Here is a 27,149-nt window from a genome sequence, read left to right on the forward strand (position 1 = left end):
TAATAAAAAAAAATTATTTTCAATAATAATTTATCTCATTTTTACTTATTAATTTGTAAATATATATTTATATATTTTGTTATTTAACTTATTTATTTATATATTTATATGAAGTAACAAAAGAAATAATAATAAATAAAATAAAAATATATAAATATATATATTTTGAAATATATATTATATTTGATAAATATATATTTAAGAGAAAAAAAAATTTATTATAAAAAAATTTATTTTTTTAATTAATTATTTCTCCTCTATTAATATATATATATATATTGCGATTAATAATTTATTTATTTGTTTTTAGAATGAGTACTAATAATAGGGAAAATAAATATAATAAATAAATAAAAAATATATATTTATATATTAAATTATATATATATATATATTTAAACTTTTGTTATTTTTTTTTATATTTTTTTAAAATTGTTTTAAAATTTTATTTTCTTATAAAATGTATTAGAATCTCACTCGGTTAACTAATTTATATTAATAATTCATATTTTAAGTTATATTCATCTTAATATTAGTAATTATGATTTGAGTTGAATAAAATATTAAAATGATAAATTATTAATGAAGAGATAATACATTTAAATTTATAAATATATATAATAATATATATTAATAATTTTAAATTTTCATTTATAATAGTTTAATAATATAATATTAAAGAGAGATAAATTATTAAATATTTTTTAAAAAAAATAAAAAATTGAAAAAAGATAAAATATTAAATACTTTTATAGTAACTTGTAATATTTATAATTAAAAAGATAAATTGATACGTGTCTTATTTCTTAAATGACATGTATAATGACACTTCATTGGTTGTGTCATTTGTCTACAAATGACAAATGTTTTTCTTCCCTGTGATTACTCATTATTAAACATTAAATAAATACATTTTAAAATCAAAACAAATGGAAGCAGCAAAATACCCAAATTTCGATAGAGGTTCTTAATTTGACTAAGGCCCACTCGAAGCTTAATTTATTTGACTAACCTATTGTGAACATAACAGGACACTACTAGATTTAATTTTTATTTTAATATAACCTATCCGCAACCTATTAATAAAAAAATATAAATAAAAAATGATGATCAAATATCTTCACAAAATAATATAATTTCCAACAACTAAAAGCAATTAATCAAACACAGAATAATTAATTAAAGAAACGAAAATTCATCATGATTAACCATACATTGGTTAGGACAAAAAATTCATTAAATCTCAAACAATTCAACTCATTCAAATATCTAAAACAACAAAAGTAAATCAAACAAAAATAGAGTAGATCGAATAGTTGCTAACTCGTTTATCCATATCCAAGAGAAAAATAGCAAGTTAAGACAATCTTAGTTAGAAAGGTCCTAGGAAGAAGTTGGCGACATCAATGTTAATTTTTTCAGGAATTGGTGGTAGATGCTTCATTAGCTCTATATTTTCGTCCACATTTCATAATCACAAATATAAATGAATAAGTTTCAAGTATTATTAAATGTTAAATAAATAACAATTCAAAATTAGGAGTTCAAATTTAATAATCCAAAACATAAAAAGAAGGAAGGATTCAAGATAAAGTATCATACAAGCTAAATATTTTAAATATGATATTCCTTGCTTGCCTTAGAAGATTGAAATTTTCATATGTCTGCAAGAAAAAAAAAACATTAAAAAATCAGACTAAAATAAAATGATGATTAATTAGAAAATTTCCTAACATATAATTTAGAATATGTGCTTCACCTCTAGATAACAGAAATTTGAGGCAATATGATCATAAGCTTTGTTATTTTCTTCAACTAGCTCTCCAACCACACCTAATGAAGCTACATAAAAAAAGGTTATTGTTATTTTTACTAATATTTGTAAAAATAAAAAATGAATAGGGAAACCTTTGAATGAAGCATCATAAGGTGAATTAATAGAACCCACAAAAATACTTGGGTTGTCATCAACTGGTCTTTCTGTGCCCTGTTTTTTAAAAGAAAAACAATTAATACATAACAGATTGCATACTTAATTTGAATAATAGGTAAGGTTATAGATAGATTGCACAAATAATGAATTTTTTTTTTTTTAACATTCATCATAATTTCTTTTTCATTATTATTGGTCACAATTTCCTGCATATCATAAAACATCAAATTCTTTCATAATTCAAACATAAAGGAACAACAACAAATAAGATCAATAGGGTTATGATTAGAAAAATACAAACATTTAATCATTTGATGCGGAATGCCACATCACGAATTGTCTTGTTAGGCAAATGGTTAGAAATCTTGGCATACTTGGCTATGTTGGGTTCTGATTCATATCTATATAAAAAATGAATTAGTTCCATATGACTTATCGTAAGTTAATTATAATGAGAAATATAAAAAAATACTAGACCTAAGAAGAATATAAAGAATAAAGTCAACTAAAATAACTAGACTTTATAATTAATTGTGAAAAAATTAAACCATTAAAAACCAAGTCACTAAATCGATGGTTATAAGTTAACTAAAATGAGAATAAAAAACATATTGGATCAAACAAGAAAATAATCAATAATCAATTAAAATGAGAATTTTTATTAATAAATCAAAGAATTTTGTTAATTAGTTAAGTTGTTTTCTTACTTTCATTCTAATTCATTTTAATCTTTCAATTCGGTTTGGATTACATTCTTACACTTACAAATGAGACCATTTTATCAAAACTCATTAAAAATGAGAATAAGAAAAATATGTATTAACTCAATTGAGCAAGAAAAAAATAATAATAACAAGTCATTTATATATTTTGAGATTTTCAAGACTAAGGAGAAGACCACAAGACAATTGCGGGATTCTACCAGGAGGGTCATACTTTGATCAATCCTCTAGAGAGATATCACGCCTGAAAGCAAGAATACGAGACTTCTAACCTTCCCAATCCCACTCTCAATTATTCAACTTAAGCTCTTATTAGTCATATGTCTTGTGAACATTGAAGGTTTGAATCCTATCGTCCACGTTTTAATTTACTATATATTATTTTGGTCAATGTTGTTTTTTTATGATATGTTCTCAAAATTACCTATTTTTCGTTCAACTTCCCAAAATGAAGGGAATGTGTTCCTTCTATAGGTTCACTTCTTTCATCTCACAATTTAGTATCTCCATGTGACAATTTAATATCTCGTGACATATGTCAAGATATAATCATTTTATCCTACATCACATCATATGCCCATAATATAGTTTTAATCCTATTCTCATTTATCTTGTATCATCATATTCATTCAAATTATCACTCAAAAACATAATTTTTCTAAAAAGAACACCGAAAGAAAAGGTATGACTAATGTTCAATCCTGTGATGATGCAGTTTAGGCATTTTCAAGGTTTGAATTTTTCCAATATAGTTACTAAACTAACTTATTTTTGTTAATCTCATTATTAAACCATGATAAATGTTATTATTTTTTAAAAAGTGTTAAAAATAAATGAAAGATGCATTTACTAAATTTTAAAGAGAATTTAAAAAAATACAAATTAGAAAAATTATTTTTACTAACTTATTTTTGTTAATTTTATTATTAAAATATTATAAATTATATTATTTTTAAAAAGTGTTAAAAAATAAATAAAAGATGCATTTATTAAATTTCAAAGAGAATTTAAAAAAATAGAAATTTTATTTTTGTATAATTTTAAAATGTTTCAAAATTTTAATTCACTTCAAAATTTATTATATTTTCGATTTATAAACCAAAGTTCTAGAATATTCATAAACCAATCTTTATTACAATACTACAGATCTTATAACATTTAGAAAAATTTATAGTGATTCACCAATTGAAATGATAATTATATGACATCAATCTAACTTCATCTATAAAAAATAAAAAACATATAAAACTAAAATTCAATTAAAATTAAACAGAATAATTGAAATATTTAATAAAAATACATTTTCAACTCATGAACAACTAATTACATTTCATAAATGGTTACAAATTCTCAATCTGAAACTATTCTATATAAACCATCCTAAACTATATAAATATATGTGTTATCTTCATCTTCAGTGAACAAATTGTTCCGTGAATAGGTTACTACACTTCAATTTTCATCCATTTCCCTTCATGGAGTAACTCTAATTCAAAACATGGAAAGCTCGTACAGAAGATGAGATAGGCACTACTCTATATAACCCATCATAGACATTCACTTTACCAGTCACGCTTTGACTGCATTTGAATCCTCTATTTTCCATTCTGAAATCAATACTTCTTTTGATTGGAAGGCACACACCATCCTCGCCTTTCATCTTCCGATCAGAGTTTCGTTTACCTTTTCTCCTCGTCTTGAGATAAACCCTAATTAGAGAGAGGTAGAAGAAGACGGGCTAGAGAGAGATGTAGAAGAAGACGACGATAGAAAGAGAGGTAGAAGAAGGCGATAGAGAGATGTAGAAGAAGACGGCGATAGAGAGAGAGGTAGAAGAAGACGACGATATAGAGAGGAGTAGAAGAAGACGATATAAAGAGGAGTAGAACTGTAGAAGTCGGCGGCTAGACAAGAAAAAGATTTGATAAGGGTTTCTATTGTGATTCTGTCCCTTTTTATCCTAGTTAATTAGGGCGACATGTAAATTATATTTAAGTCCCTAAATAACTTTAAACTTTGTATTAATCATTTGGGAATTAGTTAACATTAACATTGACCTCAAACTTATATAAAAAAAAGTAAAAATAGTCAACACATTTGTTTAGCTATAGTTAACTAAAGAAAAAAAAAATATTTGAACTTTGTTCACATAACTAAAATCACGTCCTCAATTTATTGAAATAAAATTTTCAATTTAAATTAAATAATTAAACACATTCACACGTTAACATTATGACATAAAGTTAAAAAATAAAATTAATAATAAATACTAAAATCATAATTTTGAACCAGTATAAACGTTCAAATTTTAACAAAGAATCTGTAAAATTCAGAGGATAATGATATCAATGCAATTATAGGCATTTGTTGAAAGATCAAATCCTATTAAGCATGAATATCAACAAATTATTTAACATAGTCATATATAAATGACTAAGGTTAATGTCACTTAATGAGATACAAAAAGGAGAACATGAAAATCTTAACTACTTTTCATGTAGGCTACTAACAAGTGACATCTTAGGGTGATCATATATATATATGATCGTGAGACTATCAACAAATATGTTTTTGTGAAAGCTAATAAGCTTGTCATAGGCTTACTAACAACTAATGCTTAGGAGTACATATGATCATGATACTATCAACAAATGAGTTTATCATGAGAGTTAATAACTTGCCACGGAGGCTACTAGCTACCAACAGGTAATGTCCAAGACGATCATATATAAATGATCGTGGTACTATCTACATATATGTTTTTGTGTTTTTTGAATTTAAGGTGATCACTTATTGAGAAATAGAATTTTGATTGGGTACATATCGAGAGATAGAGTTTGAACGGATCATGTATGAATGATCGCGTTACTTGTCTGAAGACAAGGTTTTGGATACCTATCGAGAGGTAGTGTTAACATACCTATTAAGGGATAAAGTTTTTTTTGGATCATATACGTATGATCTTAGTATTTGTTAACATACAAAGTTTGGATACCTATTGCGAGATAGAGTTTTTATAGGATCATTTACGAATGATCTCGGTACTTGTCGACAAACAAGGTTTGGATACCTATCCCGAGATAGGGTTTTGATACGTATCGAGGGATACGGTTTTGATACCTATTAAGGTATAGAGTTTTTATAGGATCATGTATGAATGCTTTCAATACTTATCTACATACAAGGTTTGGATATTATCGCGAGATAAAATTTTGATACCTATCGAGAGAGATATTTTGATACCTATCGATGAATAGGGTATTGATACCTATCGAGAGATAGAGTTTTGATACCTATCGCGAGATATGATTTTGATACCTATCGAGATATAGTATTTTGATACGTATCGAGAGATAGTATTTTGATACCTATCGAGAGATAGGGTTTAGATACCTATCGAGGGATAGGGTTTTGATACCTATCAAGAGATAGAATTTTGATACCTATCGAGATATAGGGTTTTGAGACCTATTGAGAGATCGGATTTTACTGGATCATGTACGAATGATCTTAGTACTTGTTAACAAACAAGGTTTGATACCTATCAACAAATAGGATTTTTGGACAAAATCGTGTAAATCTATATCTCTTAGCTATCGACATATAGGGTTTTAATGGATCATGTACAAATGATCTTCGTACTTGTTAACAAATAAGGTTTGATACCTATCAATAAATAATGTTTTAATTGAATTGTGTACAAACGATGTCTCGTTCCTATCGACAAATAGGGTTTTAATGGATCATGTACAAATGATCTTAGTACTTGTTAACAAATAAGGTTCGATACTTATCAATAAATAGGGTTTCTGAACAGAATCGTGTAAACCAATGTCTCGTACCTATTGACAAATATGGTTTTAAAGGATCATGTACGAATGATCTTAGAACATGTTAACAAATAAAGTTTGATACCTATAAAGAAATAGGGTTGTTGGACATAATCGTGTAAAAATGATGTCTCGTTCCTATCGACAAATAGGGTTTTAAAGGATCATATACAAATGATCCTAGTACTTGTTAACAAACAAGGTTTGATACCTATCAACAAATATGGTTTTTGGACGGAATCAAGTAAAAATGATGTCTTGTACATATTGACAAATAGAGTTTTAATGGATCATGTACGAATCATCTCAATACTTGTTAACAAACAAGGTTTAACACCTATCAACGAATAGGATTTTAATGGATCATTTACGAATGATCTCAATACTTGTTAAAAAACAAGATTTGATACATATCAACAAATAGAATTGTTGGACGAAATCGTGTAAAAATGATGTCTCATACCTATCGACATATAGGGTTTTAATAGATCACGTACAAATGATCTCAATACTTGTTAAAAAACAAGGTTTGACACCTATCGAGGGATATGGTTTGGATACCTATCGACAAATAGATTTTTTGTCGGATCATGTACGAATGATCTTGGGTGGTTATCGACAGATAAAGTTTGATACTTGTTAACAAATAGGAGTTTTGAAGGAATCGTATACAAACGATGTCTCGTACCTATCGACATATAGGGTTTTTGGATACGAATTAACAAATAGGGTTTTAACGGAATCGTGTAAAAACAATGTCTCATACCTATCAATCAATAAGGTTTTTGGATACATAATAACAAATAGGATTTTAACAGAATCATGTACAAACGATGTCTTGTACCTATTGACATATGGTTTTTGGAGTCTCGATTTGCTTTTGTAGTATTAGTCACAACTCTAGCATTTTAAGGGAATATTTCAACATAAACATTTTCCCTCTTTTTTTTCAAAGTGGACTTCGCAACAATTTGAAATTCGTCAGTCGACGATTTTGAACTTTATTTATGAACATATGTTTAATGTTTTGAATTTGAGATTAGTATGAACCTGATCCTTCTAATGAACTGTGACATTTTTGGATTCAAAATGTGTTCAAGGTTAGGCTTTGACCACCTCTTCTTATCTTTTGTGATGTTTTTTCTTTCATCAAGAAATCAATTTTTTTTCCCAATTTTCAAGATATCAGCAATATACTCGACCTCATGTATAAACGACTATCCAAAACATTAACTCTCGAAGAAGAGAGTCAAACATTGATGTTTTGTCAGGGGTGTAACTATTTTTAGTTGTTTGTCCTTAAACCAAATTTATTGATAGTCCACTCATAGTTCTTCTCGATAATCAAGGAGTCAATGAGCTGGCTCAAGCACGTATTGAACAATTCCTTCGGCAATTACAACTAGGAGATCTTCGTGAAGATCAATACTATCAGAATGCAGATTGCCGAAGTAAATAACTTTCTTAAGCAAACATGGGAGAATCGGTCGGGGTTGCTGATGTTAAAAAGGGGGAAGTAGTAGAGGAGGAAAAACAACGAGGGAGAAACCGGGAATAGGAAGGTAGCAAAGAAAAGAAGGCAGCCAAAGGCTCAAGCTAAAGGGTAGAAAATAAACTATGAATATCTTACTTATTTATATTTATATTTATCATTATATATATATATATATAAATATTTCCCTTGCGCATCATAACTTAGTTTAATATTATCAAAAACGGAGAATTTTTTAAAATTAAGTTAATTTAGGAAAAAAATGGGAAATTGTTAATTTATGTTAAAGGGAAATCATTAAATTAAGTTGAATTATGAAAAACGTTTTAACTGATTAAAATGAACTTAGGATAATTAACATGAACACACATGGTTTTGATGAATGAATAAAATTAAGTTCAACAATGTGTTTATGCGTAGATGCGCTAACAGTAGAGATGGCATCATCTAAAGATGCGCGCGCCATCAGCAGAGTTGCGCTAACAACTGAGTAGCTCAACAATCGAGTTGCGCTAACAACTGAGTAGCTCAACAACAGAGTTGCGCTAACAACTGAGTAACTCAACATCAGAGTTGCGCAAACAGCTAAGTGTCCCATTAACAGAGTTGCGCTAACAAATAAGTTGCCATAAGTAGTGTTGCGCCAACAGCTGAGTTGCAATCAACATTTTTACGCTAACAACTGTGTTGCACCAACAACTATGTTACGCCAACAACTGAGTTGTCATCAGCAGTATTGCGCCAACAATTGTGTTACGCCAACAATTGAGTTGCGCCAACATTGTTGCGTCAACAACTGCGTTGTGGCAAAAATTGAGTGCACTATCAGTAGAGTAATCCATCAATAGAGATGATCTAACAATTGAGTGCGTTATCAGTAGAGTAATCCATTAGCACAGGTGATCAACAACTGAGTGCGCTATTAGTACAGTAGCTCATTATCAGAGTTGATCAACAACTGAGTTCATCATCACTAGAGCTCACCATCAGTTGAGTTCCACATCAGCTGAATACGACAAAATGTACAACCATCTCTCTATTCTAACATGCAAAACGATAAACGAATTTTCCATTCTTCTATGCACTAAAGCCCGTACGTCATGCATACGAAAAATATACCATTTCCACGTATACGAATATTCCATTCGTCCACGCACTACACCTCGTACGCCAGGCATACGACAAATATACATCTGCCACATATTGACAGAATGAGTTCGACCGTTGCCATGCATGAAAGATAAAAACGCATCAAAGAACAACAATGATTCTCTTGGTTCTCTCTCTCGGCTCTTTGATTACTCTCTCTAGTTCATTCTTCACATGTGAATACGTTAAGCATACCCGTTATGATATACGTTGGAGATAATCATTTGTATCATCCGTTAATCATCTACTTGTGTAAGTTGAACAAATAGTGATATGTTCAACAAGATAGTGTGAGAGCTAGGAGTTCAGACAAACAATCTTTAAGACTTGTGATCTGAGTGGGTTTGTGTAGAGGCTATACAAATCAAAGTCTTCTAGTGGAATCCTTATGGAAACATAAAAAATGGGGTAACATAGGAGTGTTATCTCAGAACATCCATAAAATATTTTGTTATCTCAGAACATAAATTGTTTCTGCTCAGTTTATGCTTACTGTGAAGGAATTGGTTGCATGTTATGGGATGGAAACTTGATTGACGTCCAGAAATTCTTTCATAATACGACTGATCTATATGTTTGTGTTGTCCATTCAGAGCTAGGACGTATGTATGTTCATTGTATCTTCTATCTTGGTGTGTTTGACAGACGAAAAAGAATGCATGAAATTAGTAATGACAGTGATTTTAATAACTGGATTGACAGGATTTGTTGTCATAGTTATTGCATGATTTTCTTGGTTTTGGATGGCTATGCGAAGATGTTAGCTTTAAGTTCAGATACAACTAGTTATCTAGCTCTTGGATTCATTCTAATACTGCAGATAAATAATTCAGGCACGATATAATTATATATATGGTGTGTGGTTATTTGAAAAAGGAGATAAAAGAAGAAGATGGGTATGCAAGGAGAAGAGAGCTGAATATGTTTTGTTTGAATGCAACTAATATGATAGGTATAATAAAAAATATAATGAATTGCCATATCATTTAAAATAGACGGAATAAACGTTTGTTTGTGTAAAAGTCTCAAATGTCAAATCTTTGACAGTTTGATCCCCAAATGGATAAACTCAAAGATAATTGGGCTTTTTTGAGGTTACAAGTCTTACTATTAATGAAAACAAAAGTGTGGCATTTTATGAAGGAGTGAATGAAGAAATAAAATAGGACATATTCAACATCATGAGCATTGCGGAAGGCAACTTTCCCATAAGGTACTTGGGGATTCCATTAACCGTGAAACAGATCGAGATCTCACATTGCAAACTTTTGATTGAAAAGGTAAAACACACGATATTTTGCTGGGCGGCGAAGAAACTTTCTTATGCCGGGAGGATCGAGCTTATAAAAAATGTAGTCATTGGAATAATTGGATATCATGCGCAACAAATGGTCATTCCGAATAAGGTAATGAAGGAGCTAGACACGTTAATGAGAAACTTCAGCAAGGGAAGTAGCGGAAGAGGAGGAAGGAAAATCAAATGGACTGCTCTATGTATGCCGAAAGAAGTGGGAGGCATTGTCACTGAAGAACTGTGTCGAGTGGAATAAGGCTCTAACCTTCAAGCATCTATGGGCATTGGAACGCAACCAGGAATCATTATGGATCAAATGGGTACACACGCGATTTATGAAACAGGAAACCAGTATTTGGACGTGTAAAATCAATGAAGGTATGAGCTGGTCACTAAAGAAAATTCTTAAACTGAGAAGTGATATTACAGACCTTTACAACATTCAGCTAGGGGACAGGAAAGGCACTATATTCTGGCATGATTCATGGTACAAAACCAGCCAATCATTCACAATGAGGAGTTCAAAAGTCCACATATCAGAAGGGACTACAGAGTGGCGAAAATCAGAGACATAAAAGACGAGGACTGGGACTCGATTTTGAGAAGAAATCCAGAAGGAAAAAGGATACTAGATCACATCAGTAACTTACAATTCCGAGACAGACCCGACGTTCATGAATGGAATGCAAAAGACAATGGGAAGCTGGTCTCAAAGAGAATATGGGAGGTAATCCGAGAAAAAACATAGAAGGTAGAATGGGCTCCTCTCGTATGGTCAACCAAGATCATTCCTCGACACCAGTTCATCCTATGGCTTGCCTTCTGGAAAAAAACTCAGCACTCGTGACCGTATCAGCAAGTATATGAGCATCTCGAACGTGAGTTGTCTTCTATGCAACGGTAGTGAAGAAACCATTGATCAAATGTTTGGGAGCTGTAGTATAGCATTGGAAATTTGGGATAGATTTTCTAAAAGTTTGGAGCTGATCAGTTTCTCGAAGGATTGGATAAAAATCAAAGAAACAACACTACTCAAAGCTAAAGGAAATAGATTTGCAACAAACGTATTCAAGTGCGTCTTTAGAGTAGTAGTTTACAACATTTGACAGGAACGTAATGCGAGAGTCTATGGCAGAACCCGCAGAAGTGTTGAAGAATTATGGAGAGACATAGTTTCGTATTGTGGCGCACTTGTGGGAACGTGGAGAAAAGTTCCAAGTACGCAGCATAATTGGAATATCAGCAGAAATTGGAATTTACTGTTTACTAAAAAATAGAAACGAAAACATTACAATTAGATAGTTCATTTATGTTTTTTCTTTTATTCAGAATGATACGACTTCAAAATCATTCTAGGTCTATCTAGAATGATCTCTTACATTCGTGGAGTTTTTTCGTTTTGGGGAATTTTTAATGAATTGATGCTAAGTCGTTAAAAAAATAATAATAATTGGGCCGTTTTTCTTTAAAGAGTGATAGATCATACATATTGAGCTTCAATGAAAATAATATTGTTACAATATGCTATAGGGGTTTAATTTATTGGAAGTAAACAAGTGCCATGTTCCTTATTATATATGATCATCATCAACATTTCAGTACGAGCTATCTCGATAAATCAGGGATAAGCCACAATCACAGATTGAGCAGCTTGAATGCGATGGACAACGTGTCGAGAGAAGCCTGCTCGAGCGAGTAGAAGTTCCCATTCTTTCAATGTCCTTTCTTTGCCCGTTTTCAATATGGACAACATAGTCATGTCCATCATCAGCCTCACATACTCAAAACCGTCACTTTCATTCTCCTTCTCTTCGTTAATTAGTGTATCGACTATTATCACCTTCCCTTTATCACGATGTATGGCTTGTTTGCAGTTTATTAGGATCTTGATGCATTCTTCGTCTCCCCAATTGTGTAGAATCCACTACAAATACAAATAGTATAAATTAATTGTGTGAATGAAAAAATAACCTCATTTAAAAAAGGAAAATTTGAAAACAAAAACCTTGATGAACACAGAATCGGCCTTGGGAATAGATAGGCATGGCAAATTTCCGGGTTTCGGGGGACCCGAACCGGACCCGACCCGAACCGGACCCGAAGTTGCCCCGAAAAAATCGGGTTCTTAAATTACCCGAAATATCGGTTCGGAACCGATAAGTACCCGGACCCGAACCGGACCCGATTTTTAATTTTTTTTAGTTATTTAGCTCATTTTAATTTAATGTATTTTTAATTTTTATCTATGTTTTAAACTTAATTTGGATTATTGAACAAAATTGTAATATTTTAAAATATTTTATATTATTAAAGGATAAAAAAAAAATCATATGTATAAAACAAAAATTCCTTAATTAATATGATTTTTTACATATGATCATATGTATCCAGCTTTGAAATATTACTTAATAAAAAAAATTATAAAATATTAAATAAAATAAAATAAAACAAAACAAAACAAACAATCCTATATTATATAATATATAAATAGATAATATGTAAATATATATATTTAAAAAAAATCATATGTATCGGGCTTTGAAAAATTACTTAATAAAAAAATTTATAAAATATTAAATAAAGTAAAATAAAACAAAACAAACAATCCTATATTATATAATATATAAATATATAATATGTAAATATATATATATTAAAAAATCGGAACCCAAGTTTCGATCCTAATTCTCTCTACTGTAGTCTGTATCTGTATCTCTTCTTCTTTCTTTCTCAATAACCAAACGCACACGCAGAGAATGTTTGTTATTTTTAATTACTGATTTGTTCGGGTACCCAGAACCGACCCGGAACCGAACCGGAACCGATTGGTTCCGACCCGAAATTACCCGGAACCGAAAATCAAATTAATTACCCGAACCGAATGGTTCGGTTCCTTCGGGTACCCGACCCGACGGAGCAACATTGCCATGCCTAGGAATAGATTGGAACATGTCACCCGCAATATACTCGAGGCCAACACATTTTTCTCCGTCTTCAATAACATGTTGAAGATCAAAGACAATGCCACGAATCCATGGGAAAGCCTCCACCAATATCCTCAATGCCGCGCCATTCCCTCCCCCAACATCGACCAACGACTCTAGTCCATGAAACACCTCGGGGCAACCCTCGATCACTTCCGGGACTACAAACCTGGTATCACATGCCATAGCTTCGTTGAACAGCTTGTTGGGCCCTGGATTTGCCTTCAAGAAGCTATAAAGGTCCTTGTCGTTTGAAGCCTCAAAAGGGTTGGACTAGCCGTCGGTCAGAACACGCTTGCTTAGGTCCAACCAAAGGGAAAACTTGAAAGGACTACATTCGAACATGAAAAAAGAGGCCATGCTTTTCTCACCATTTTTTGTGAGAAGACATGAAAGAGGAGTTTTGACATAGCCCTTGGAATTGAATAACATCAACGGGTCGACTATTGTCTCCTCGTGGAAGATACGTCGGTTAACCAAAAACCGCATGACTCGATAGAGGGTAGAAGGGGGACATCCGACGGCAGAGGATAGGTCGAGGAGAGACATGGGGCGACCAGCTTGGTTTTCGAGGATGTCGGGTATGTTAAGCTCAATGGCGCATCGAACTAGGGCCATGTCTGTGAAGCCAAATATGTACTTCCATATGTCCACTTGGGCTTGAGCTTCTAATTGCTTATTTCTCTGCTCCATCACCTCTGTTTTCTATACATGCACAATTTTGCACACACACATATATATATATATATATAGTTATTCAAGTGGATTAGATGCATATAATTAGGTAATATAAATAATATACATTGGGTTGTGATTTCATGTGAGGCCTCTATAGCAGGTTAGGTAATGTGAAAGACTAATTCCTAGTAGTCCTTTTTTCTTTTAATTCTATAGTTTTGGTGAGTGTGATTAGACCAGACTATACCAATTTGGCATGGTGATTTTGAGCTTTTTTCCTAATACATCTTAGTCAATGTTTAATAATATAAACTTAGGACTATGGTTGTTATCGTTTTCGAGTCGGCTTATATTGCTGTCTGTATAAATCATTTTAGTGTGTGAGACTGCTACACTATGTTTAAGAATTTGTGGCTTAAGATTATATGAGAATATTAAGAATTTACTAAGTTCTTGTGCATTTGTGGAACCTCCACAATAAATAGCACCCAATTTCTGGTTAATGCATCACATCTTTTGGTCTTATCGTTTTTTTTTTTGTTTTTTTGTGCAACCAACTTTCATCTTTTGACAGTCCTCAATAGTTACATGTTTAGTATTTTCCCACTCTTCTTAAAAGTTGCAATGGAATTTTGTATCTTGTCGATTGTTTTATTTTAAAAGCAGAAAATTATCTACAAATTTTCTTTGTATTGTATAATGCATCCTACACTAAATGTCATTTGTGCCATGCACATTGTTGAAGTACCTCTTAGTAGTCCAAAAGAGGCCGGGCATTGTTAATTTGATCCGACGACCATGTTTTTCCTTTTTTCTAGGCACTTTACTTAGACCCCATAGCTAGTCATCATCTAAGTTGGCAGCTCCATAATAAACTTTATCAATGCCAAATTATATATAGCCTTAAGGGCTATAATCTTAAGGGCTATAATCTTTTATTATCTCAAATTAAAGATATTTTTTTTTATACGAGACTACAATATTTTTTTGAGGATATTGAGTTTGAGGAGAGAAATGATTGTGTCTTTAAAAATGATTTAGATCAATAATTCTTATTGTGAAAGATTTGATTTATATCTCAAGTATTTTTGACATTGATAAGGATTTTATTGATATTGATGATAATGTTCAAAAATCAAGAGTAACAAGACATTATTGATCAAATTCATTAAGTACAAACTCAACAACCTCAAAATCAAGTGTCTTTTTGACAATCTAGTTTAATTAATTTACTCTTTAAGGACAATTTATGGTACTCGTTACATATTTTGATATGAAGCTTCACCATAATAGATGTTAAGGGGTTTTTCAATAGAGACATTGAAAAACAATTTGGTGCAATGAGAATACTTTGTATCGAGAGACCAAATTAATATAGCTTGCAAATTAAAGAAATTCATCTATAGACTTAAAGAAGCGTCTCGTTAGTGATACCATAAATTCCACAAAATAACCATTCTTTCTTTTGGTTTTGAGGTGAATTTAATTGATTATTTGTGTATCACAAGTTTAGTCGGAGTAAACGTCTATTTATGGTTTTATACATGGGTGACATTTTGTTTGTCACAAATTTTGCTTGACATTAAGTAGCCAATAATTACGAGATATTTGAAAAGAACTAAGAATTAAATGCTCACATATAGGAAGTCGGATAGTCTTGAGATCATTGAGTATTCTGACTCCGATATTACGGGATGCCAAAATAGTATGAAATCTACTTCGGGTAATATTTTTCGCTAGTTGGTTTTGTCGTTTCTTGAAGAAGTGTCAAACAAACACTTATGGTGTCATCCACTATTGCAGCGAAATTTATGACATGTTACTAGGCATCAAATTAAGTGATTTTGGCATCAAGTTTATTTTATGAAAGAAATGATACAAAGTGGATAGATTTCTATAAAATATATATGTACAAACTCTATGGTTATGAACCTATTGGCAATAGGTTTATCATCTAATGTCTTTCATGAGGATATTGCTCGTATGAGTGTCGGACGATTTCTAACTTCAATGGGAGTTTGTAATTTTGACGCCTTTCAGTTTAATTATTTTATAGATATTTACAAAGATTTTTTTATTCTGATAAGAAATTAAGTATTATTCAGTTCATTACACTTTGTATAATTATGTTTAAAGTATGATCTCATTAAATTCAAGTAGGACCAGTTGAAAATTGACATGAAAAGATCACCTTGTATGTAATTTTCATTCCTCATATTCATGATATGATTTGTCAATTGATTGTATTGATTTATGTGATCATTGTTGGGTCTAGTTGTGCTTAAATACAACGACGAGCTCTTTGGTCATATATTGATATGTTTAATTGATAAAATTATTTATACAACATATGATTGAGATGACAAAAAACTTCAGGCGCATTATGGTTGATACATTTATTTTTGTACATACGTGACCCAATGAGAGATTATTGGAATTTTTAGGGTCACTTGCATAGTAAATAATTGTGCATATGTCATATTTAATATAAGCCAAAATAATGTGATCTAATGTGAAATTAAGTTTATGACTTATAGTTATATTTGTCATGAATATAAAGTGAGGATACCTAAGTGGGATTTCTAATTTTATGAAGCGGCTAAATTAGAAATTACCTAACTATAATAACTAACTTAATGTCGGTTATATGTAACGGTAATGATCCCCATTTGAAGCAATGTCAATTCTCCTTTGCGTCCCCATCAACATAGAGAGAAAACTATTGACTTACTCATCAAATGGAAGAACCATTCCACATAAAGAAAGTCTAAAGATAGAGAGATTAAAAATTTTTTCTATTAAAGGAAAGAGAAGATTAATGCGATTAATTAAGGTATGATTCCGACACATTCAAATTTTAATTTCTCACACATTAAATTAGGATCTAATTAAGATAATTCTAATAGACTACTCTGCATCATGACCATAGCAGCCAAGCTTCTGTCGACGATTTTTATGAGAAGACTTGAAAGACGAGTTTGGACGTAGCCTTTGGACTTGGAATTTTTTATGGGATTTTTGTCGAAGATTCGACGGTGTACCAAAAACCGCATGAGGCGTTGGAGGCTAGTTGGGGAGCATGATCCTACGACTGAAGAAAGATCGGAGAGAGTTATGGGACGGCCAGCTTGGTTTTCGAGGATTTTAGGAATGTCAAGTTCAATGGCACATCTAACTCCGGCCATATCTACAAAGCCAAATACCAACTTCCATATGTCAATTTGTGCTTCAACATCTTCTTGTTCATTTCTAATTTGGGCCATCTTTTCACTTTCTCTTCTTTTAGTCATGCCAAATATATTGAAGAGGGTTATATTATATATAGGGGGAGAAGAATACAATTATCACTGCCCAAGATTTGGGATTTCCAAAACCACTTGTTTAAATTTTTTATTTAATTAATATAAGTAATTAGTTGGATGTACACGAATAACAATATAAATAAAATAAATTTAATAAAAAAATAATAACATGTATTAATGTTTAAATTTTTAATAAACCAAGAATAATATATTAAAATAAAAAACAGAACTCTCATTCCACATTTCATTTACTTTTGTAAAACAACTTATAATCTCACATATCTCATCACATATTTTTTCTGAATGAATCTCTCATCTCGTGACCTTACACTTTCACTTTAGTTAATCAAATATTTGAATCATATTTTTTATAATATTTAACATCGTGATCTCACACTTTAGTTAATCAAATATTTGATTCATATTTTTTTAACAACTTTCAATTTATACCGACCTATTATACCTCGGCAAACCACATCCCAATCATACTTGGTTAAAGGTTGTACTTGTTTTGTCAGGTTGTGAGTTCGAAACATACATATAGCATTTTTAATTTTATTTTAAACCGTTTTAAGTTTATGGCGAGTCAAGCCTCAGTCCGACTCAAGTATCCATTTACTCTCATATATATATATATATCTAAATTAACCACAACTCTCGACCCGACAATCCGAACAGTTTAAAAATTAAGCATCATTATATATATAGAGAGAGAGATTAGTTAGTTAAAAAGTTGAACTTATATTGTTAAAATGTCCCGCGTTCATCTAATTTGGTGTTAAATTTAAAATATAAAGTGTTATTAACCTAGTTGGTTAAAATATACTTGTTTTGTTAAGTTGTGAGTTCGAAACATACATATAACATTTTTAATTTATTTTAAACCGTTTTAAGTTTATGGAGGGTCAACCCACAATCCGACTCAACTATTCATTTACTCTCACATATATATATCCAAATTAACCACAACTCTCGACCTCGCAATCCGAACACTTTAAAAATTAAGCATCATTATATATATAGAGAGAGATTAGTTAGTTAAAAATTTGAACTTTTATCGTTAAAATGTCCCGCGTTCATCTATTTTGGTGTTGAAATTAAAATATAAAGTGTTATTTAGCTTAGTTGGTTAAAGGATTGTACTTGTTTTGTTCTGTTGCGAGTTCGAAACATATATATACCATTTTAATTTTATTTTAAACCGTTTTAAGTTTTTGGGCGGGTCAACCCACAATCCGACCCACCATTTACTCTCACATATATATTCAAATTAACCACAGCTCTCGACCCGGTAATCCGGACACTTTAAAAATTAAGCATCATTATATTGTACCAATCATTTTGATTCTAATGATTGGTTCTTCGTTTTATTTTACGAGATTCGAGAAAAAGATATGGTTTAAGATATTTACTATTATTCAAAATGAAATAAAAATACTTTTTAAAAAATCCATTTCTACCAATTACATTGGAAAAAGTACAAATAAAATTACTATCACTCTTTCCTTGAACATAAATTAAAACTTTATAGTAAAGATGATGGTTCACATTTTTTAATCTTGCCACGACAAATACAAGATGAGTTGTCTAGAATAATGAGGAGTGTTCAAGAAAATAGAGAAAACGAAAAAATCATGATGGATAGATAGATGCAACAAATCTATAATGGAGGGACTATACTAAGGATAAGAGTCAAGTTAGATCATGTTTTTTAAACATGTTTTAAGAAAGGTTGTTTCAAAGTCAACTTCAATTATTTTGAATTAGGACATTCAAAGTTTTTAGTTTCTATATTTGATTATTTAACTTGTTAATTTTGTTTTATTTTGAATTAAGTTTCATCATTTGTTATCATTTATGGTTTGCAACAATATTCTTATGGGGACGGAATAATGTTTCACTATATCACTGATTAGAAAAATGATAAAAGAGGAGGAGAGAGAAGAGAGAAAATTTTGTTATTTTTTCGAACAATATTGCGCCACATTATTTTTTTTAAAATTCTCTCCCAAATTTTCTTTCTTAATCATTTCTCATAAATTTATAAAATTTAAGAGAAATTAATAGATAGGCGTCCGAATTTTTGTATTGAGAGACGAAGAATTCTCAATAAATTTTATATTCATGGACCCATTTTATATTTCGGGATATTTAATTCATAAACTTATGAATGAAGCTCTCAACTCTTCCAACAAGATGGGTTAGAGTTGACTTACTAACCTCTTAATTTTGAGCTATAAACTTATTTCTAATACATGAAATAATTAAAAAGAATCTAACATTTTCAAAATTAAAAAACATAACATGTTTGAATATTTTGAAATTTAATTTTAATAAAATTAAATCTCAATATTTGTTGAAAATTCAAAAAAAAAAAAAACTTTTAGAGTAATGATAGGGGTGCAAAATATTTGTAACCGTGATAGCAAACGAAGAGGAATGGTGACTAGCTACTAAACATAATTTAAAATGTCTATTTATCTATATTTTCTACATTAATAATTTCTCTCTCTCCAATTATTAATAAAAAAAAATTATTTTCAATAATAATTTATCTCATTTTTACTTATTAATTTGTAAATATATGTTTATATATTTTGTTATTTAACTTATTTATTTATATATTTATATGAAGTAACAAAAGAAATAATAATAAATAAAATAAAAATATAAAAATATATATATTTTGAAATATATATTATATTTGATAAATATATATTTAAGAGAAAAAAAATTTATTATAAAAAAAATTATTTTTTTAATTAATTATTTCTCCTCTATTAATATATATATATTGCGATTAATAATTTATTTATTTGTTTTTAGAATGAGTACTAATAATAGGGAAAATAAATAAAATAAATAAATAAAAAATATATATTTATATATTAAATTATAAATATATATATATATTTAAACTTTTGTTATTTTTTTTTTATTTTTTTAAAATTGTTTTAAAATTTTATTTTCTTATAAAATGTATTAGAATCTCACTCGGTTAACTAATTTATATTAATAATTCATATTTTAATTTATATTCATCTTAATATTAGTAATTATGATTTGAGTTGAATAAAATATTAAAATGATAAATTATTAATGAAGAGATAATACATTTAAATTTATAAATATATATAATAATATATATTAATAATTTTAAATTTTCATTTATAATAGTTTAATAATATAATATTAAAGAGAGATAAATTATTAAATATTTTTTAAAAAAAATAAAAAATTGAAAAAAGATAAAATATTAAATACTTTTATAGTAACTTGTAATATTTATAATAAAAAAGATAAATTGATACGTGTCTTATTTCTTAAATGACATGTATAATGACACTTCATTGGTTGTGTCATTTGTCTACAAATGACAAATGTTTTTCTTCCCTGTGATTACTCATTATTAAACATTAAATAAATACATTTTAAAATCAAAACAAATGGAAGCAGCAAAATACCCAAATTTCGATAGAGGTTCTTAATTTGACTAAGGCCCACTCGAAGCAGTTCAGATCTTCTGCTACCGATTGCCGTGTTCCCCTGTGCCGGACCAATCAGATTGCAGCATTAATAATTTAATAATAAATCAATCTGGGCAGGAGACGGAGGGAGGGAGAATCCGGAATCCGGGTTTAGGCCCGGGTTCACACAAGACGCCGTTAACGTAAGCGCCCGTTAACGCCAGGAAATAATATAATATTCAGATAATACCCAGATAAGATATCTTCGCTCTGATCTACACGCCCGTTGCCATGACCCTCATGTAAACCCCGCATACCCACCCATGAGAAGATCGCCTGCCGTTCATGAAAATACACTTACACGTCCATGTAAAGACCGAATTGACAGGGATATTATATTTACGTTTATTAAATATTAGTTTAATTTATTAAAAAACACAGGCAGCGATATAATATTCGCTTCAATTAATTCATTCATTTATTATCTAGGAATTTTATTTAATTTTTCATTTCATTTTTTGGGCATGGAGAACCTCAGGAGCGAAGATATATTTGCTTCAATTAATTTTAATTATAAACTCATGTAAACCCCCCAACCCACCCATGAGAAGACCGCCTGCCCTGGATTTCACATTTCCATTTATTAATTATTAATTCAATTAATTGAAGATGACATGCAGCAACCGAACAAATCTTCGCCTCAATTACTTTTCTATTTATTTCCTTTTTTTTTATTTCATTTTTTTTGGCTGGAGACCTTCATGAGCGAAGATATATTTGCTTCAATTAATTCTAATTAAAAACTCATGTAAAACCCCCCTACCCACCCATGAGAAGACCGCTTGCCTACCATGTAAACACATTTACCCGTGTATGTAAAGACCCAACTGACATGGATTTTCTATTTCCGATTATTAAATATTAATTCAATTAATTGTAGATGACATGCAGCAACCGAACAAATCTTCGCTTCAATTCCTTGGCTATATTTTTTTTTTCCGTTTATTAATAAATGTTAATGTAATTAATTTTAATTGAAAATCAGTAAACGACCAAATATTCGCTTGAATTTTGTATTTCGAGTAGACGATTGAAAGCGAAGATTTCTTATTTTCAAATAATTTTAGCCTGACGTTCATGTAAAACAACCTCCCCTCACATGAGAAGCCAACTTGCCTGTCATGTAAATTCACTTACCCGTGCATTTACATTCCACGAATAAATCTTCGCTTCTATGAATAGTTTTTATTTTACATTTATTTTTATCATTTTTTTATGAATTTAGGATATCGAACGAATATTTATTCGCTTCCATGACTAGTTGATATAATTTCAATTTCCCGCTACAAGCCGACTATCCCTCAATTTCATTTTCATAAGCAACTGTTCATATTCTTCTCTCTCTATCTCCCGGCGATAATCCAAACACTGAACGTCGAAACCCTAGATATTTCGTTTATACTACAAGGATTTCTTCTGAACATGTCGGGTAACCAAGGCAACAACATGGAAGTGGATCATCCCATCGACTCCCGAGAGGTCGTCTTGCAAGTTTGTAGGAGCATAACCGAAAACGAAACTGCACCCACTCCGGCATCCAACGTCAATCCCAGCACTAAACCAGAGAGGTATGTTCATCTTATTGTGTTTATACTAATTTTACACATGTTTATTAAATTTATTTCGTATAATACTGATTTATGCTATCCCACCAAAATTAATGACTTCGAGGACCTATGAAAGGAAGAGGAAGAGAAATCCGAAGACGAATACTAAGTCGTCGATGACTGCTGAATCAGTTTCCACAGTTGCTGTCGAAGCTACTGATGTTGCTGCAGGTACTGATGAGATTTTACCACCACCTTTTCCCCCTAAAAAAAACCAAATGTTATTCCTACCTCCACTCCAACAGTCGATGAAGAGTTACCAGAACCACCCCCAGAAACCACTAATATTTCTCCGTCTACTACCCCATTCGATGAAGAGTTTCCCCCATCTCCCCAAAAAACCAAAACCCGCAAGAAACGTAAACTGACATTTCTAACCAGATCATCACCTCATGGCCTCGCTCAACTCATTCCTCAATTGAGCGTAGAACAGAGGGAAGTCGTGAAGGAAATCGGGTTTGGTTCTCTTCTTACAATGGGCGTCTCCAAGTGCCTGGCTCATTTTTCCAGACACGTAGTCCAATGTTTTGACCCGGATAAGAGTTCTCTGGTATTGGCCAACGGTGATGAGATCCGTATCGATGAAGATCTCGTACAGCTCGTGATGAACCTCCCTAGAGGGGCAATGAACGTAGTCGAGTCCGTTGGGTTGGACAAGACTAAGGACCCTGATTATTTTAATTTCTTGAGGGATTGGAAGACCAGATGGACCGGGGAAGACTCAAAAGCTCCCGAAACACTTTCTATGATCCCCAAGATATTAAGTAACACAAGTGCAGACAACGATTTCAAAATAGACTTCGTTGTCTTTGTTGTCTCTAGTTTTTTATGTCCTGTTCAAAATTCACGAGCCAGGTAAACATGTATTCAAACCTATTATATATCTAATTGTATCTTTGAATACTGACAAATGTATTTTTTTCATTTCAGGTTCAAAATTCTCAAATCCTTAATGGAGGTTGATAACATAAAGGAACTGAACTGGTGCCACTTTACACTACAACGATTGGTTGACAGTGTAAGAAGTTGGAAAGAAAAAGCAAGTAAAGATAAAAATCCATATTTCGATGGACCTATAACCCTTTTATCGGTAAGTATTGTTGCCTCTCTTATATATGATTTATAGATATGTAATATTTTCTAACATGTTTCCCACTCCTTTACTCCAGATTTGCTACCTAGATGGTGTTTTTGTGGAAGGTGAACGTATCCCCTACGAGAGAAAATTTCCAATTATCTCCTGTTGGGATGACGTCAGCGTGTTAGAGTTTACCAACTTAGAAGGTCGTGCCGGTGGTTTTGGGCTGGGCAGGGCAAGGGCGCGCCTAGCAGTTGGACAACCCGAGAATCCAGTTGACTCGGTTGAAGTAAAAGAAGACGATAATGAGGTATGTGGAAACAATAAATTGACTCCCATTGTTCATTATTATCCTGTTTTCAAGATTAATGAAGTCTGTTTTTCATAATGTACAGTTGTTGACCTCCAAAATCCTGCAAACTTTTAAAGATACAGCCCAACAGCTGAATTACCTATCCGGGGAGTTGGAGAAACGCAACATCGATCCGAAGCCCTTTTTTGAGGCCGGTTTCCTGAACCTCAGAGAGTCTGAAGGGTTCATGAAACACTTGAAGGTGGTGATCGATGGTCCGGTTCATGTAGGTGTGGAAGATCCTACAAAGGAGGCACTTGTGGACACTTTACCGTGTGCGGGCTTGAAAGTCATTAGTCCCCGGGTTGATTACACATGTGAGACTGCATTGGAGGACCATGCAGACAATCCAACAACACGGGTTGAACAGAATGATTTAGAGGATGCAGTTATGCCCCATCAAGAAAATCGTTCAGATCAGGTGGAACCGAATGATCTCGATGATGCAGTTCTGCACAATGAAGATCAGTCACTCCCTGTTCAAACGAAAGATGTTGAGGATGTAGGTCATGACATTGACGATGAATCACTCCTTGTTGAACAGGAAGTTGTACAGGCTGCATTTCAGCCCATTCAAGCCAAGTCACCCCCTTTTCAACCGGACGAACCTGAGGATGCAGTTATGCCCCCTGATGAAAATCGTTCGGATCACGTGGAACCGAATGATCTCGATGATGCAGTTCTGCACACTGAAGATCAGTCACTCCCTGTTCAACCGAAAGATGTTGAGGATGTAGGTGTGGACATTGACGATGAATCACTCCTTGTTGAACTGGAAGATGTACAGGCTGCAGTTCAGCCCATTCAAGCCAAGTCACCCCCTTTTCAACCGGACGAACCTGAGGATACAGTTCTTCCCAACAAAGATGCCTCACCCCGTGTTGAACCAACTGATCATGATGGCGAAGTCAAGGAACCGGATGAGGTACCCCCAGTGCAGACACCCACTCTTGAAGACGATGATCAGGGTGAAGGGAAGGAACCGGTTGAGGAACCCAAAGCGCAGCATGTTGAACCAAATGATCAGGGTGAAGGGAAGGAACATGGTGCGGAACCCAAAGCTCAGTCTGTTGCACCAAATGATCAGGTTAAAGGCAAGGAAAAGGTTGAGGCTTCTAATGCCGTTGAATCTTCTGAAGATGAAGATGAAGGTGATGGGGGGGGATGCATCAACATTAGAGAATATCCTAAGAGGAAGCTCACGAAAATTCCTGTGCACCTTCGATCCCCCTACATGCAACAGGTTGCAGATATGTTGGACCACAACATAACCATCAAGGAACAGAGATTAGCCGATTTTGTGTTCGATGAAGACCTGCCTCCAATGTAAGTTACCTCTCATGCCTTTCTGAATTTCAAATATGAAATTAGTTAGTTATGGTCTTGTAAATGAATGTATTTTGCAGGGACGTTCTGTACGTAGGTGCACCGGGTAATATCACCCGTAAGCTATTTCAAACAGTGAAAATGGGGCGTGAAATTGCGAGCGAAGTTGTGGACGCTTGGTCCATAATTGTGCACTTCAAATGCCGTAGGTTGCCAAGGCATGAACCACGAATAATATGTTTTTCAACAATTTCACATGTAAGTGCTTCTCTTGTTTTGTTCTATGTATCCTTCAATGTTCATGACTTTGAGTCTCCACCCTTATTTTGCAGGTTAATCTGCAGTATGATAGGACCTTATTTTGTCAATCCCTTGAAGAAGACATGAGAAACTACCATGTCACAAAAGAAGACATCATCTTCGCTGACCTGGTATGTACATATCCCTCAATTCCAAGTAACGAGACTGCCATAAAATAACAAATGTTTATGTTCTTTTGTCAGATATTCCTACCTGTCGTCACTTCTGGACATTTCTTTCTTGTATGTGTGAATATTAAAGACTCCCAAATAAATGTCCTAGACAACTCCGGTCGTCCGCCTAGAATGAAAATTTTGGACAAGTATGTCCAGTTGAGGAATCAAATCGATAGTTTTTCGACTTTCTTGGAAAGGCAAGGCATACAAAGATTTGCCGAAAAGGTTAAGATGTACAGGATAACGGCCCCAAAGCTGCCTTGGCAAGACCAAACAAACAAGACCGACTGCGGTGTATATTTAATGAGACATATGGAAACATATAGAGGAAAGATGAAGGGTTGGTCATGTGACATCAACGAAAATAATGTGAGTGTTTTTTATATGTTATTCTATGACATTTAACAATTTTAAATGTTCTTATACTTTCTCTTGTTCTTTTGAAGGCCGACGAAGCTTTGAGTACATTGAGGATAAAATATTTATACCGAATTCTTATGTCTGAGCACAATGTCAATAGGTTCAAGTTAAAGACTGCCATTAGATCAAGATATTAGGGTTTTGTATGTGTTATACTGAATTATACTTGTACAGTAATTCTTATGTTCACACAGGTCAATTGACCTATTTTTAATGTATGGATGTTTGATATTGATTTATAACTTATAATGCAATTCAGATCTTAATGTATGGAAGGCAGTTCAGATCTTAATGTATGGAGTTATAATGTATTGATGTTTGATGTGTCTTCTTGTACCGATTTTTTTAAAATCATAAACGAGGATGTTTTCTTAACTGTGTGTTTTAATATTCTTAAACGAAGATATATTGTCAACATCATGAAACTGAAAAACTTGCAACCGTAATATCTTCTTCACTGAAAATTTTGAAATTCATAAACGAAGATATCTTCTTATGTTCATTTTTGGTGCAATCGATATTTTGGAAATCCGAGACGAAGATATCTTCTTGACTATATGTTTTTAAAATCATAAACGAAGATATCCTCGCAACTATACATTTTCAAAATCCTAAACGAAGATATCTTCTTATGTTATTTTTTGGTGCAATCCATATTTTTAATATACGAGACGAAGATATCTTCTTCACTGAAAATTTTGAAATTGATAAACGAAGATATCTTCTTATGTTCATTTTTGGTGCAATCCATATTTTGGAAATCCGAGACGAAGATATCTTCTTCACTATATGTTTTTAAAATCATAAACGAAGATATCCTCGCAACTATACATTTTCGAAATCCTAAACGAAGATATCTTCTTATGTTATTTTTTGGTGCAATCCATATTTTTAATATACGAGACGAAGATATCTTCTTCACTATATGTTTGTTTATTCATAAACGAAGATATCCTCGCAACATGTAATGCCCCTACCT

At 32.0% G+C, this 27,149-nt stretch overlaps 3 protein-coding genes across 3 annotated transcripts; all 3 read right to left on the reverse strand.

Annotated features, from left to right (window-relative positions):
* Positions 1-12,038: 12,038 nt before the first annotated feature.
* On the reverse strand, positions 12,039-13,590 carry LOC124915983 (acetylserotonin O-methyltransferase-like). Its single transcript, XM_047456722.1, has 2 exons — positions 13,324-13,590; positions 12,039-12,344 (listed from the first exon to the last, which is right to left on the reverse strand). The coding sequence occupies exons 1-2, from the start codon at positions 13,588-13,590 to the stop codon at positions 12,039-12,041; spliced, it is 573 nt and encodes a 190-aa protein (XP_047312678.1).
* An 87-nt stretch (positions 13,591-13,677) lies between these two features.
* Positions 13,678-14,097, reverse strand: LOC124915985 (acetylserotonin O-methyltransferase-like). The gene has a single exon (XM_047456723.1). The coding sequence runs from the start codon at positions 14,095-14,097 to the stop codon at positions 13,678-13,680; it is 420 nt and encodes a 139-aa protein (XP_047312679.1).
* Positions 14,098-16,970: 2,873 nt separating this feature from the next.
* Positions 16,971-17,345, reverse strand: LOC124915986 (acetylserotonin O-methyltransferase-like). Its single transcript, XM_047456724.1, has one exon. It carries the CDS (start codon positions 17,343-17,345, stop codon positions 16,971-16,973), a length of 375 nt encoding a protein of 124 aa, XP_047312680.1.
* Positions 17,346-27,149: the final 9,804 nt, after the last annotated feature.

This window comes from Impatiens glandulifera, chromosome 9 (assembly GCF_907164915.1).
Source record: "Impatiens glandulifera chromosome 9, dImpGla2.1, whole genome shotgun sequence".
In the NCBI taxonomy this organism is placed as follows: domain Eukaryota; kingdom Viridiplantae; phylum Streptophyta; class Magnoliopsida; order Ericales; family Balsaminaceae; genus Impatiens; species Impatiens glandulifera.